General features: G+C 50.5%; 4 protein-coding genes across 4 annotated transcripts; all 4 read left to right on the plus strand.

Annotated features, from left to right (window-relative positions):
• Window positions 1-3,724: 3,724 nt before the first annotated feature.
• Window positions 3,725-4,582, plus strand: CC1G_15326 (hypothetical protein; the record flags this gene model as incomplete). Its single annotated transcript, XM_002910373.1, has 1 exon — window positions 3,725-4,582. One exon carries the CDS (start codon window positions 3,725-3,727, stop codon window positions 4,580-4,582), a length of 858 nt encoding a protein of 285 aa, XP_002910419.1.
• Window positions 4,583-5,460: 878 nt separating this feature from the next.
• On the plus strand, window positions 5,461-7,599 carry CC1G_11717 (hypothetical protein). Its single transcript, XM_001834256.2, has 2 exons — window positions 5,461-6,137; window positions 6,311-7,599. Exons 1-2 carry the CDS (start codon window positions 5,948-5,950, stop codon window positions 7,210-7,212), a joined length of 1,092 nt encoding a protein of 363 aa, XP_001834308.1. The 5' UTR covers window positions 5,461-5,947; the 3' UTR covers window positions 7,213-7,599.
• Window positions 7,600-9,103: 1,504 nt separating this feature from the next.
• On the plus strand, window positions 9,104-10,961 carry CC1G_11718 (hypothetical protein; the record flags this gene model as incomplete). Its single annotated transcript, XM_001834257.2, has 9 exons — window positions 9,104-9,116; window positions 9,446-9,497; window positions 9,611-9,746; window positions 9,811-9,918; window positions 9,972-10,189; window positions 10,244-10,283; window positions 10,334-10,524; window positions 10,575-10,762; window positions 10,819-10,961. The coding sequence occupies 9 exons, from the start codon at window positions 9,104-9,106 to the stop codon at window positions 10,959-10,961; spliced, it is 1,089 nt and encodes a 362-aa protein (XP_001834309.2).
• A 668-nt stretch (window positions 10,962-11,629) lies between these two features.
• On the plus strand, window positions 11,630-11,916 carry CC1G_11719 (hypothetical protein; the record flags this gene model as incomplete). The annotated part of the gene is made up of 3 exons (XM_001834258.2): window positions 11,630-11,733; window positions 11,794-11,845; window positions 11,908-11,916. The coding sequence occupies 3 exons, from the start codon at window positions 11,630-11,632 to the stop codon at window positions 11,914-11,916; spliced, it is 165 nt and encodes a 54-aa protein (XP_001834310.2).
• Between the last annotated feature and the right edge of the window lie 1,210 nt (window positions 11,917-13,126).

Consider the following 13,126-nt stretch of genomic DNA (forward strand, 5'->3'; position numbering starts at 1 on the left):
TCTCATCCTTACAACCCCGTTATCCCTCTTCAACTTTCTGAAGTCTTAAGGTTATGACTCTTGGAACCGCACGCTAACGAATGACTCTTGAACGATTTTCACATGTTTCTATTCTATTCTATTTTATATATTGACTACTGCATTTCTTCACTCGAGCCTCGAGGTATTGCACTTCCGTCTCGAGCTTGCCACTGACTTTTCTTTTGGCATTGGCATTGCATGATGCATATTAGTTGCAACTTGTCTTGGTCTAACGCATATTCATTCTTCTTTTGATTCTGCATTCTGGCATCCCTGCATATATTCTGAATATTCATACCTAGTGACTAGTGACCTGATACGCATTGAAACCTTGTTCCTTCTCTTCGTCGTTGTTTCTTCTCGTTCTTCTTCATCGTTGTTTGTAGAGCGTACTTACTACTGTTGCTAGTGCGAACAGACAGACTCTTTTTTGGAGGGGAGCTAGTTCTTCCCTGCCGTTGTCGATTTTGGATTCTGGCATTCTAGCCTGTGCTTTGATACCTGACGGCCGGTTGAGATGTTCGCGTTACATCCAGGAGTGGAGTGGTGTTCAGGCTGTTGTTTCCGCATTCAACTAGCGCTGGTCTGATGCATACTAGCTGCTTGCCAGGTCCTCTCGGCACCTTGAGGAGGCGTGCATACTCCATACTTTCACTCTACTCCATAGGCGCCGCGACGTCCAACGTTGATTAATGATTGTTGGTCGTATCCTGTCAGAAGGATAATTGGCCGTTGGACTTGTCCCTCATGCTCGTGTCAGGGTGGTCAATCGGCTGTCGCGAGCGCAGGAGAAGGGAGGGAGGTGACAGTCGGACAGGATGGACCCTTGATTGTCGTCGTTGTAAGTATGTTTCGTCAAGTAGTAGGGACCTAGAGACATCGGATACTAGACGTATGCGGAGGTTATCATTTCTCTGAATCATGGACGGCTGACTAGTACGTATACTGTCTACCTCCGGCCGCTAAACTCTATGCTTATGCTTGGACGCAGTGACAGCGCGACGCGCTGGCTGTCGAGTAGAGTATTGGTTCGATGTTTGAAGGGTACTTGGGTGATGGTTACGCGCCCGACGCGGAGGAGGAGGAGGAATGGTTTGAGCTTCAACGGGAGGGAACTGTCTATGAGGAGTCTGCCTAGGGCCAGGGTCAGAGCGGGCTAAAAATTGAAATAAATTCAGGTTCCTCGTTCTAAGCGGTCTCTAGCTATAGGGTCTCAGAAGGGGACCGTGTGCCTCGCAATGGAATGGATGTACGTGAGCAAGGGCCTCAGCTTGAAGATTTATGATGATTTGCTTCGCAACTCGTCAGGGTTTTATTAATGGTGTTTTCTTCATCCCGCTAGGCGAGTTACAAGTTACGAAACTAAAGGGTAAGTAGCAACAAATACGGTCCCTGAGCCTGAGTAATTAGCGACCAGGATGACCGACGGGGGATTTATTGTTGGAAGAATTATCGTAGTCGTAACGATTCAACCAGTAGTCACCACTATTCAGGCTTATGGTTTAGTTACAACCAGTGCTTACGACGAGACCAGTGGGACTACCAGTGGGACTCTGGTCTCTACTGCACTAAATGTATGTAACGCGAAACGAAAGGAATCCCATACTGTTGTCAAGGATGCCCGTTTTTGGTTTGGGAACGACCATCGTTGGAGATGGATGATGGATGGAACCGAAACCGTGACCGTGTTAACGTTTTGATGGTGACGAGACGGAAGGGAAGCAAGTTGCATACAACCAAGGAACAACTACGTTGTCGTCATCGTCGTCGTCGGTGCCTATCTACCACCTTTGTACCTTGCTTTGTGAGCTGATTGGGGTGTACGTTTATATGTATGGCAGGGGCAGTCGCGGGAGGCGCTGAGAGTTCGGGGCGTTTAAGCAAAAATGATTATATGCAGTTAGCAATAGTTGCTAAATTGTGTTAGATCTTGGAATCACGGTGTTGTGGGAGAGGGTACTATACGACTGCTACTTAGGACTACGAAACGGCGCCGCCTCCTGGCTGGCTGGGCGACCAGATTGTGTAGAAGGTTCGGTTTGTAGTTTATGAGAAGCCTCGATCCGAGGGACCGTACCATTTGATTTTTTTGAATGGTTCCTTGTACTCTAGAGTTACTACATCGTGGATAGCCATTGGAATGGAACTACCCTGTGGCTCGAGTTGTTGTCAGCAAAAAGTCGGACGAGGAGTTGGAACCTTCGCGATGATATCATACGACAGGGCCTAGAGTTACAAGGCAGAGCAGCAGTAGGAGCAGCAAGCCTGAAGTAAATCATCTACGAAGGAGACGGAGAATAATCAGTTCATGAACTTCTTTCGTTGCCATGGGTCCTACCTTTACCTCGTCGATTACCGAGGTGAGCTTAGAGTCGTGCTATCTCCATTCCTTCTACTGCTACGAGGATGTTCAGTTGGCGTGCGGCCCCGAATCCGATGAAGCACCTGGAATTCTTCCTTTAATTTCTCCTCAGATTCAAAGTCTTCTGGCGACCAGCTGTAGTGAACTGAGGTTCAAAATGTGGTATTTTAGGCTCGTTTATAGGCGCAAGTAGAGTGATAAGTATACCGTCGTCAAGGCAAGGCACATATGGTGATCAGTAAACCTGAATTGTTTCTGTTCCGTCTCTAGCGTCGTCGGTGGCTGTTGCAAGTCTGGCTGGTGATACAGCCTACACGGAGGTGTAGAAAGGCCACTGGTAAGCCGTAGTATAGTACTTGGGCACTTCTGTAACATGTACACCCGTGATCCTTCTCGCTAATTGTTTGATAGGAAGTGTTGCCATCCTGTGTTCTCATGCATCGCAATCAATCTTCAGCCCCGCTTGAGATAAGGGCGTGAAGGTACTGGGGGCTATGGACTTTGCAGTGGCACCATCTATTATATTATATTGTATCGCATCGGATAATTCATTACAATCAGGATTCCAGGAACTGAGTATTGCACCCTAACTACTCGCCAATCATTGTCAGAAGAATTCCAAAACAATGGCATTTGTTCAAGGCCACCCAGCATGTATCCAAGTACCAAGCGCGAACACCAAGCCAATGATCTCCCTGAGTTGCCGGACAGGCAGGGCAAGCGCGAAGCACAGACTCGAACTCGGTACGCTACAGGTGTACTTAGTGACATTGTTAACGTTGTTGTTGCTAACGTTGTTAAGTACCCAGCACAATCCTTTTTTCGTTGTCCACGGACACGGTGCGAGTCCGGCTCGCTCGTTGCAATGCCAATACCGGGCCTGTTACCCTGGAATCATTGTAACTGACTTGTGCTGCCATCGGTCGTTGTCGCCGTCGTCGTCGTCGTCTCGTGTCGTCACATCATCTGAATCCGCATCTCTCGTCGTAATTGGTTTCGGAGTCTGAGGCTAGGCGAGGCTGGGGTCTTTTTATATTTAAGTGTCGTATCCCTCCAGGGGAGATTTGGTTGCGCTGTTGCTACATCCCCCCTCTCCCTCTCTCCAGCACCTGCGCTTGTTTCCTTCCGGGTTGTGATAGCGGGCTTGTTGGTTCGCTACATTTGAGGCTTATAATCGGTCGACCCAGCGATACCCGTAGTTCGATCGAGTTTCGGTTGTTGCAACGAGGAGTGTCTTATAATCCCCGTATTTCTTTCGAGACATTTCAGCTGCAAGTCTCGTATTGCGCCTACCACCCAATCACTCGTACCTTCGACAACCAGCCTATTTTTCGCGCAGCGATGCACCCTTCCGAAGGACAAACCGCCTCATCTTCTTCGTCCTCAATGGACTACCACTGCCGTCGATCACCCGTCCTTTCAGAAAACCGGCCTCTTTCGCCCGATTTCAACCAACGAGGGTACCATCACCAGAAAACGAATTCATCAGAAGGCACCGAGTGCAAGGCGATGTATAAGGGACGTCACCGGTCTACCCTTTCCAACACGACAAACTCCTCGACCGGTTCTACGCCTTCGTCGAGAAGCAGGAGTAGCTCCAGTGCCAGTCTTGGCGCCCTCAAGAAACGCGATCGCGCCAATTCGGCGGCTGCTAAAGCAGCTGCAGCTGCAGCTGCGGGCTCTGGGGGCTCGACGACGAGGGTGGTGATGATCCCTCCTGTCCCCTCCATCTCCAACTGGGTTCGTCAGAATCGGGCTAGCAACGACAAGAATAGCAACAAGACGACGTCATCGACATCCTCGTCCTCGGTGTCGTCGTCAACTACGAGCTACAAGACGCACCACAGGTCGAATTCATCGTTGTCGTCGTCTGTGGCGCATATGGCTATCAGGGAGCCATTGGGCGAGAGTTCGAATCGGGATCGGAGGAGGGATGTGGGCGGTGGTGATGGGGATGCTATGGATGTGGATATGGACGCGGCGGGTGGTATGGATCAGTCTGGGTGGGCTGTGGAGGTTGATCTGAATGGGATAACGATACCTTCGTTGCCTTCCATCGCGATCTCGTCGTTCAGTTCGAGTTTTGTGCATCGGGTGAGGGAGGAGGGAGGGAAGGAGGAGAGGCGGAGGAAGGAGGCGTCGACGGATTCGATGGAGATGAGGAGGAGGGATAGGTCGGCTTCTGGAGGGAAGAATTAGGCTTTACTTTTGAGTTCGGGCTTACCTTTCTCGTTTTTCATGTCGCTGCGTTGGTTCAGCGATTCCATTTCATTTGTTCTCGGACACGTTTTGTACATAGCATTAGAGCCGGGCGCTTATTTGGTGGAGGGGTTTTGTATGTATTATGTTATTCTTGATACCCAGTGATAATCGTGCATTGCGCATAGTGTACCATCAATACCGGGCGGCTGAGTGAGCTGGCGAAGGTCGAGGTGCAAATCAATTAGGGGTATGGGCGCCACTAATGGGACTCGGATCAAACGACGTCAGCGGGGGTTACTTTAATGGATATAAGACCGACTCTCCAAAATCTCTACTCATACAGCCCTTGTAAGCAAGCTCCATCCCCTTCTGCACTCTGAGATGAACGATGAGACGGGCCGGAAGAGGGTTGGCTGTCCGGATACTCTCGGCCGGTTTGTCCCGTTGTACTCTATTATTAGTGTAGTTATGCGATGAGATATCGGTGAAACCACAGTCCGCCTTTCGAGGGATATCATGGAAGGCTGTGGGCTGACGCCGTTTCACCACGGACATCGTTGGCCTAGCTGTATTCCGAGGCTGGAATGATGGAACGAAAACTCTACACCGGGGAGTTCTGACTGACGTGGCCGCTAGTCATTCGAAGGCATCGAGAATCTCATGACAGCAGAAGCTATCCGTTGGCGTTACTCGGAAGATGAGGAGCCAGCAAAGAGCGCTTATTTTGGTGAACTACCGCTATGGGAGCCTGGTCTCACGCGGGGCATGTGACGTAATGTTACATAAGCGCGATTACCATGCGAACAGAGACCCAGCACCGGGTGTCCTCACATCTTGTTTTCGAATTTGTTTCTTGTTTCTTGCCACCGTCGTCGTCGCCGTCGTATCTGCAGAATCAGTCGGAAACAACGCTGCATGCTGTGAGGTGATTCCCGGTAAATATCCTGTATCAATATTACAACGGGCCACAGGCTAATATTAGAGACTGTCGATATCATACAGAAGTCACTGAACTGCTGACGACAGATTTCTACCCATCGGTATTTGTTGGCCAGTCTTCGAATTGGGACAACGGCAGCACAGCAGTGTAAACCGTAAAAGTCCACCCTGGCTTCCCTCGGTCACGCACAGAACTCACGCAGTCACCACCGCAACATCTGAATCAGCAATTAGTATCAACTGGGTGGTTGCCCGTCGTCTTGTTCGCTTCGTCGTCGTAGGCCAGCTGCAGACCAAACCTCAGCCATCCAAGGCTCCACAGTAGGACTGGTACACTTTTAAATCATCTGACGAGGTGGTGCCTCGCACTTGGGACCAACCTTATAACCCCACCATCGTCACTTCCCAGTCAACGGTCCAACCATGTCCTCGTCGTTCGATCTGTCCCAAACGTTATCAGGCTCTAGTGCTTTCAGCCAGCCTACAGCACGACCGACAGCTGGCTCGACGTTCATCGCGCCACCACCGGGGGAGACCGGGGGTGGAGGAGGGGGTGGAGGCGGTGGTGGAAATGGGGGAATGCGCCCAATAGCCTCAAGTGCTGCATTGTATCGTACGTATCTAATTGACATATCGTTAATGATATTCTGACATCTCCCTTGCTTCCCACTTCTTTGCTTCTTAATGTCCGCACTCTGCCCATGTGATCCCCCTCTGCTCATGGACTTGACCCTCCACCATCCTCCTCAATGTCTTCGCAACCGCCGCCCGCCAACACCTCTCCAGTCTACACGTTCCTCGCCACGCTTGTGCTTCTCCTATCCGTATCTGCGGCCATCGTTATCCGCTCCTTCATGCTCAGGCGGCGGCATAGGCGATTGGTAGAAGAAGCCATTCGGAATGGAACGTGGGTACCTCCGCCACCGCCAACTGGAGGCCCTGGCGGACGAGCACCTCGAGTCGACCTATCGAAAAAGCCAATAATGTGGGACGCATACCTTGGCTCAAACAGCGAGAAGGACCTGGGCGGTAACTACGGGGGCTACGAGGAACCTAGGGATTGGGATGCAATCAAACCTGTCTCCGCAGCTTACCTCGCCCCTGCCGTCAAAGCGGAGCCAGGGGCTTCAAAGACCGTAGCCGATCAACCGACTCCCAATACGCATTGGACAAGAAATGTCGGGCAAACTCTGCAATCCGGTGCCCGGTGGTTCTTTGGCTTCCCTCCACGACCCGCATTCACTCCTTCAAGCAACGCTTCGCAGGTCAACGTGGCTGGTGCCGCAGCTGATAATGTCACGCCTGCCCAGCCTCCAGGGACTCCTCCGGCTTGCGGACCAGACGGTGGACCACCTGTCGTTCGAGTCGCCGTAATAATTGCCATGCCACGACCGCCAAAGCCAGGGCACGCCTTATCATCGTCAATACCGCCGACAGCCAGCTCGAGTACGCCAGCCTCAAGTGCACTCAGCCCAACGCAAGATCATCCACTTTCCCAACAACATCCTTCGCTGTATCGCCCACCGAACCTCGATGATGATGAAGAGCCTCTACCAGTGATGGAGATGGGAGTGGCAGAGTTGTCGGTGGTCGATCATGATGCCGAAGCGAGTAGAGAAGCGATGGCTGCTATCGGCGCAAAAGACCCATTGAGTCGGGATAGTTCCAGTTTAACAATGGAAGCGTAACTTTCCCTCTTGCGCCTTGTGGTTTCACTTCTCTTCTTTATTTCTTTGCTTTCGGATCTCACGCAGTGGTTGTTGCTTCAAGGCGGGAATCCCTCATTAACCTTACCACACCTGACATTCAAACCTCCTCCTCACCTTCGTGCGATGCACCGCTCCTTGGGATATTGAAAGCATACACGACCTTGTGATGACGACGGACTCGCATTTGTATTTTAGTAATTATGGCTTTCCTTGTTGTAAACGCTGACCTTCTGCACACCTGTACATCTATCCCTGTTGTTAGATCTTTTTGGACTGACCCCGCCGTCCACTTACCTTCGCATGACCTCCCTTTTCTGACGCTGATGATCCAATTCTGTAGTTTCAACTTGCCGCACTGTCATTTACGCATGAGCACTCGTGTTGTCATTGTTACATGTAGCTTTCTTGTAGTTTTATAAAACTCTCAAACGACAGGTTTGGATCCAGTGGAGGGAGGATGAGATAAGTTTGTTTGGCGGTAGGTTTGAATACAAACAAATCTTGGTCATGGCAGACAGATGCTTCTTGTCTTTTCCTGTCATCATTTTTGTCGTGGACGACAATGAAGACGGTGATAACGGTGCCCGCCTTTAGCGATATTTCTCCTGCGATGCTCAGTCAGTCGCTGTCGTTGCTTCTCTTGTTGCGACACTGTCGGCACCGTCTCTGCACTGGGTCCATTAAGGTATCTGAAATCCACTTTCGACCAACGTCACATGGTGTGACCGATAGTGTGACCGCGAGTGCCAAATCGGGCACACCACCCAATTTTTCTCACTTTCGCCGATTTTTACAAACTGTACGCACAAATGAGAGAAAAATAAAACCATAGGACGAGCATGCTACAGGCAAAGAATGAGTGTACCAGAAAGTAAGGGATTTGGAGGCAAGACGATGACGGAATTTAACAAACAAAACATGTCACGCCCAATGTGACTACTTTTCCGCCGCAGCAGCGCCGGCTCGCTTCTTGACCTCATTATCAAGGTCAATACGCCATTCTGGGGGAATGTTACGGTGGCCCCGATAGCGCCTTGCACCCCAGGCAGCGTGAGGGCCACTGAGACCTTTGTTGTAGGCATCTTTGTACCTCCGAGTAAGTTTTGGAACCGGGAGGCCAGATATCTTGAGTGCCTGCCCATGTTTTACGCGACGCGACGCGTACTTTTAGCCTTAGAGAGACTATGGCGCAAAAATCTTGCTCTCATTTACCCCAATAGCTCAATATTACTGATTCGGGCCCTATTTACATCTAGTAGGCACCATTCGATGGCGTCAAATTTACGCATAGCATCTCGCGGCTTTATCTAACCCATTTTCTTTGAATTCTGGCCTGAAAATTGCCCAAATGAGGCCATGTCACGCTAGTCACGTGATGTTGGTCGAAAGTGGATTTCAGGTACCTTAGGATATTCCCAGGACTTGGTTCTTCAACTGGAAATGTATTCTGCGACCGGGACCTTCTTCATGATAGAACATGGCCTATCAGTCTAAAGGGATCTATGTATCATTAGAACCAATCACTATGGCCCGGCCACAGCCAATCCGCCAGAGCTTCGACAACCACGGGCAGTTTGGTGGTTCTTTCAATCGTTGGCACATGGCTAGGTTCTATGACCATGTCCATGTCAGCTTCTCAACAGACAAGCGCTGCACCTCCCCCCTCTCGTCTCTCATAACTTCGGAAACATTCACTGCCTCTCCAAATGAAGATTTTGGCTTCTTCTTCCCTCCCTTCCGCTACCGCACCACCACACGCCCTTGGCTATTCAAATGAAGAACGTTTCTCCTCAACCTCGGAGGTGTCCTCTTGCTTCTGCGTAATATGATTGGGCGGTATGTTGCTTCGCGATATTGGCAGAGGCATATAATGGGCGAAGGAGGTGAAGAGTTTCGTAATGCAGCGGCTGTTAGAGGGCAGGAGAAGGGCTGGTTTGTCTTGGTGTCCTGGTTTAAATCCTTTAAAGAGCGGTGTGTGGAGCTTCAGGTGGTTCTCCGTGTTTTTGCGTTTTTGTGCCCCTCCGTGCTGCGAACTGTGAAAGATAGGGCGACCACAATATGCGGGCTTTACATTTGGTAGCGGGTGTGCTCCTTGCGAAGAGTGTTGAGGCGACGATTCGATTTGGGTGCTCGCAGTTGGTAACTGAGCGATTCGATCCGTGCGTTTCATTCCTCTTCACCATTGCGCTTTGCGGTTGACGATGGTCTATAGGTTGGTTACTCCTGGAGAAGTATCGCCTCACGTTCACCAGATCATTGGAGGAGTGAGTACCATTGTTTCCTAGTCTGGCGATCCAGCGGCTAATCTTCTCCCTCTAGAATGCGTAAGGATTACTCTAGAAGCGGCGACGCATTGGACTGACCATTCGCTCCGCAGCTTCAACTTGACGATGGACCCCGACCTTGATCTTGCCAGCATCGCGACTTGCACGACGTGTCGCTTCAAGGAGAACAAGTCCAACTACTGGACCGCTGTTTTGTACTTCCATCATCCCAACGGTAGCTTCATCAGGGTACGCCATCCATGCCTTGCTCGTTTCGGGAAAGGACTCAGTCGAGAGGTATTGCCGATCATAGGTTCCTCAAATGCCCAATCACCTCGTTGGAAATCACAATGGGGGGATGACCGTGTATTACCTCCCCGGTGCACCTCCATTCGACAAGAAGATCACTGCTTTCCCCAAGGTGAGTTCTGCCACGGTTTACTGCATCGCCACTCTCTAAAACCGCTGAAACAGGGTTTCCGAATGATTACCGGTAACCCAATGAAGCGAACCGGGAAGCCATCCAGCCTGGACGACGTCGAGTCTTACTCCTTGAGTTTCCGATGCTGGGAAGACCAGGAGTGGCTTGGACAATCCAACCAACATGCACCAGGTGTGGGTGCTTGGGATACTGTCCATCTCCCCAAGAAGCCGTGCCTGGGTGGTATTCGTAGTAACACTTTCTTCCCCTCGTATGTCATTCTGTCTTTTCTGGCGCTGAAGAACCTGTTCATTAGTTTGTACAGTTGCTGGGATGGCGTTAACACGGATAGCCGTGACCACAAGGTACGAATTATTGGTGTCTATCCTGGGTGATCCCTCTGAGCGTGACTTAGAGCCACATGGCCTTCCCATTGGGAAGAGTCGATGAGAGGCTCGGTATCATCTGGCATGAGGGCGAATGCCCGGAAACCCACCCGGTGAAGACGCCTACGATTTTGTTCGAAATTAGCTGGGATACCCGTCCTTTCAACCACATGTGGCCTGAAGACGGAAGCCAGCCATTCGTTCTTAGCCAAGGAGACCCGTAAGTCACCTCCCTCTTTTCATGGAATTACGATTTACCGGGGAATCTAGCACTGGCTACGGACACCACGGAGACTACCTCTTCGGCTGGGAAGGCGACTCCCTCCAGCGTGCTATGGACAACTGCTTCGACTACTTTGGGTGGCCGGAGGCTTGCGAGGTTCTTACTCTCCAGACTGATGAGGAGATGGATCAGTGCGTCAAGCAAACTTCGATCAACGAAGTTACCGAGGGAGAATGTGAGTCACTTGTTTGAGTCTCGATAGTATGCGGTAGTCTGACAGCGTTTTTACAGGGCTTCCGGAACTCCCTGGATGCAACCCCATCCAACATGGCCCTGAGCCCGCGACTATGGTTAGAGATTGCAAGGCCATCTCCACGACTGGTATTCCGGCTGCTACTCGTCCCCCGGTTGCTGGTGTTACCCCCGCCCCTTGAGCGACTATGCGAAGAATCATTTATTGGATGTGCATATTTGTAGATGGAGTACACGGACGAAATTCGAATGCATTTGAATTTTGGAATCTCCCTTCCCCACCAGGGTTCGAATTCGTGCATCGAGCTTTCTAAGCGCCCGTGACACGTGATTGGTGCATCATCATCATGGTTCGATCCTGCGCGATGCCGCTTTTCGCGCATTCAGCTTCGACTTGGTCTTCCACCTCCCTGACTGGGCTCTCTTTGCGACCTGGAAATCTGCGCTTACAACAGCCACCAACTAAATTTAAATTCGGCTCCGTTATCTAGAAGCCCTGCCTGGAGGTCGCCTCTTCTGCATACAATTTCGAAGTCGGAAAAATTGGCGCATTCTTCGACTGCATCCAAAAATCTTGACTTCTTCGAACAAACCTGATTATTATCGATACCGTCGTCATTCTGAGTCACTGCGATAATGGTTTCTCCTTAATCTCGGCGAAGTCTTGTCTTCTCTCTAGGGTGCTCTCGAATTTCGAATCCTTCTGCACACCTACTGGACACCACCGATGAATCGCAGTCCGTCCACTTGACCAGCAGTGGAGCAGAATCATGCAGCCTTCTAATGGGCTATATAAATACACAGAGATGGCTTCTGGTCGCCTTTCACAGCAGAAGTGCCTCTCGCAGTCATGCTTGTACCATCTTTGTTAGCGCTTGCGCTCAGCGCAGTTCCTTCGGTCAGAGCGACTATCCGGTTTGGATGTGCTCAGTTGGTGACTGAACGATTCGATCCGTGAGTCTCCTTCAGCATGTGGACCTGAATCTCAACCGCTGATTGTCTGGACTGTACTAGGTTGGTCACACCCGGAGAGGTTTCCCCTCATGTTCACCAAATTATTGGAGGGGTACGTCCTTCATCCAAGATGACCGCTAGCACAATGTTGACTGTCAGCACTCAATCTGTCAGAATGCGTAAGTCGACCTTCCCCTCGTCTTCATTCCTTTCGTCTTCTTCGACCCCTTCGTTGGCCGGTGGCGCACCTTGGCCCAAAATTACACGCGTTGGACCAAGCATATCCAGCTCGACTCTCAGAAAAGAAACCGTGGATGATGGCCATTGACCGTAGATACTAAGATAGTAGATACCTACTTAGGTATTTGTAATTACAGTGGGAGTGGTCACGTGACTGAGCAATTGGTACCGAGCCGACTCGGAGCTGAATGTTGAATTCGTGCTGATTGAATGTGCTGCCTTTTGCCTGGCACTCGTATGCGCCTCACGAAACAATCTTTCTATCCTTCTTCATCTTCGCGCAGGCATATACTGACAGGTTAGTACATATTATGACGGTTTTGATTGTCCGTTTCGGCTAACCTCGCTCTGACTTTCGTCACCAGGTCGGCGGAGGAGAATTGCAGTTAGCGATTATTATCTCCTACTTCATCCCACTGGGTCCATGACAGGGCGGAGGTTCTGCTCGTTGTGTGATCTACTCCTGGTCGGAGAGAGCAATCAGAACTGCTGATCGAAGTCATAGAACCTTCATTGCCAAAATTTACCCCATTTTCGCGAGTGGCACAGTGGCAGTGTAGCTCCAGCAGGCTTGCTGTTCATGTTCTTCCCGCACGTTTTCTGGTGTATATGTGTTCTAGATGTTTATCACCCCATCCTGGGCTCACACTCTCACACGTTTTACTCCCATTTGAGGGCAGTCCTGAACCCCAACCGATCACACTGACTTGGTGACTTGGATTGGGGTTCGCCAAGGCAAAGCCGTCGGAGAGCGCTAATTGGAGAGTGCCCTAATACAGCTACGAGTTAGTCCAAAAGACACAGTGTTGGAGGAATAGTATAATGGAAGATAGACTGCGCCAGAGGCAGGCTTATGAGAGGCTACGGTTTTCACGCCCCGACGTATCAAGACAGGGACGAGGCCATTGGGGGTGGAATAGGCTGAAATAGGGCAATGGGCATATGCGGGAGCGTTGTGATAGATCTTTTTTCAGCAAATATTTGGTTTTATAAAAACAGAAAAGCGAAGAACAAGCACAACAGGAGACAAATAGCGATTGAGCAGCGACACGCCTCGTGGCCTAGTGCAGGTTGTGATCTGAGTCCTCACGAGAACTACTTCCCACAGTGATTTGTCGACTATTTAATTGATTTGACCTCAACCACCCTCCTT

The sequence above is a fragment of the Coprinopsis cinerea genome (assembly GCF_000182895.1).
Source record: "Coprinopsis cinerea okayama7#130 chromosome 10 map unlocalized cont3.10, whole genome shotgun sequence".
In the NCBI taxonomy this organism is placed as follows: Eukaryota; Fungi; Basidiomycota; class Agaricomycetes; order Agaricales; family Psathyrellaceae; genus Coprinopsis; species Coprinopsis cinerea.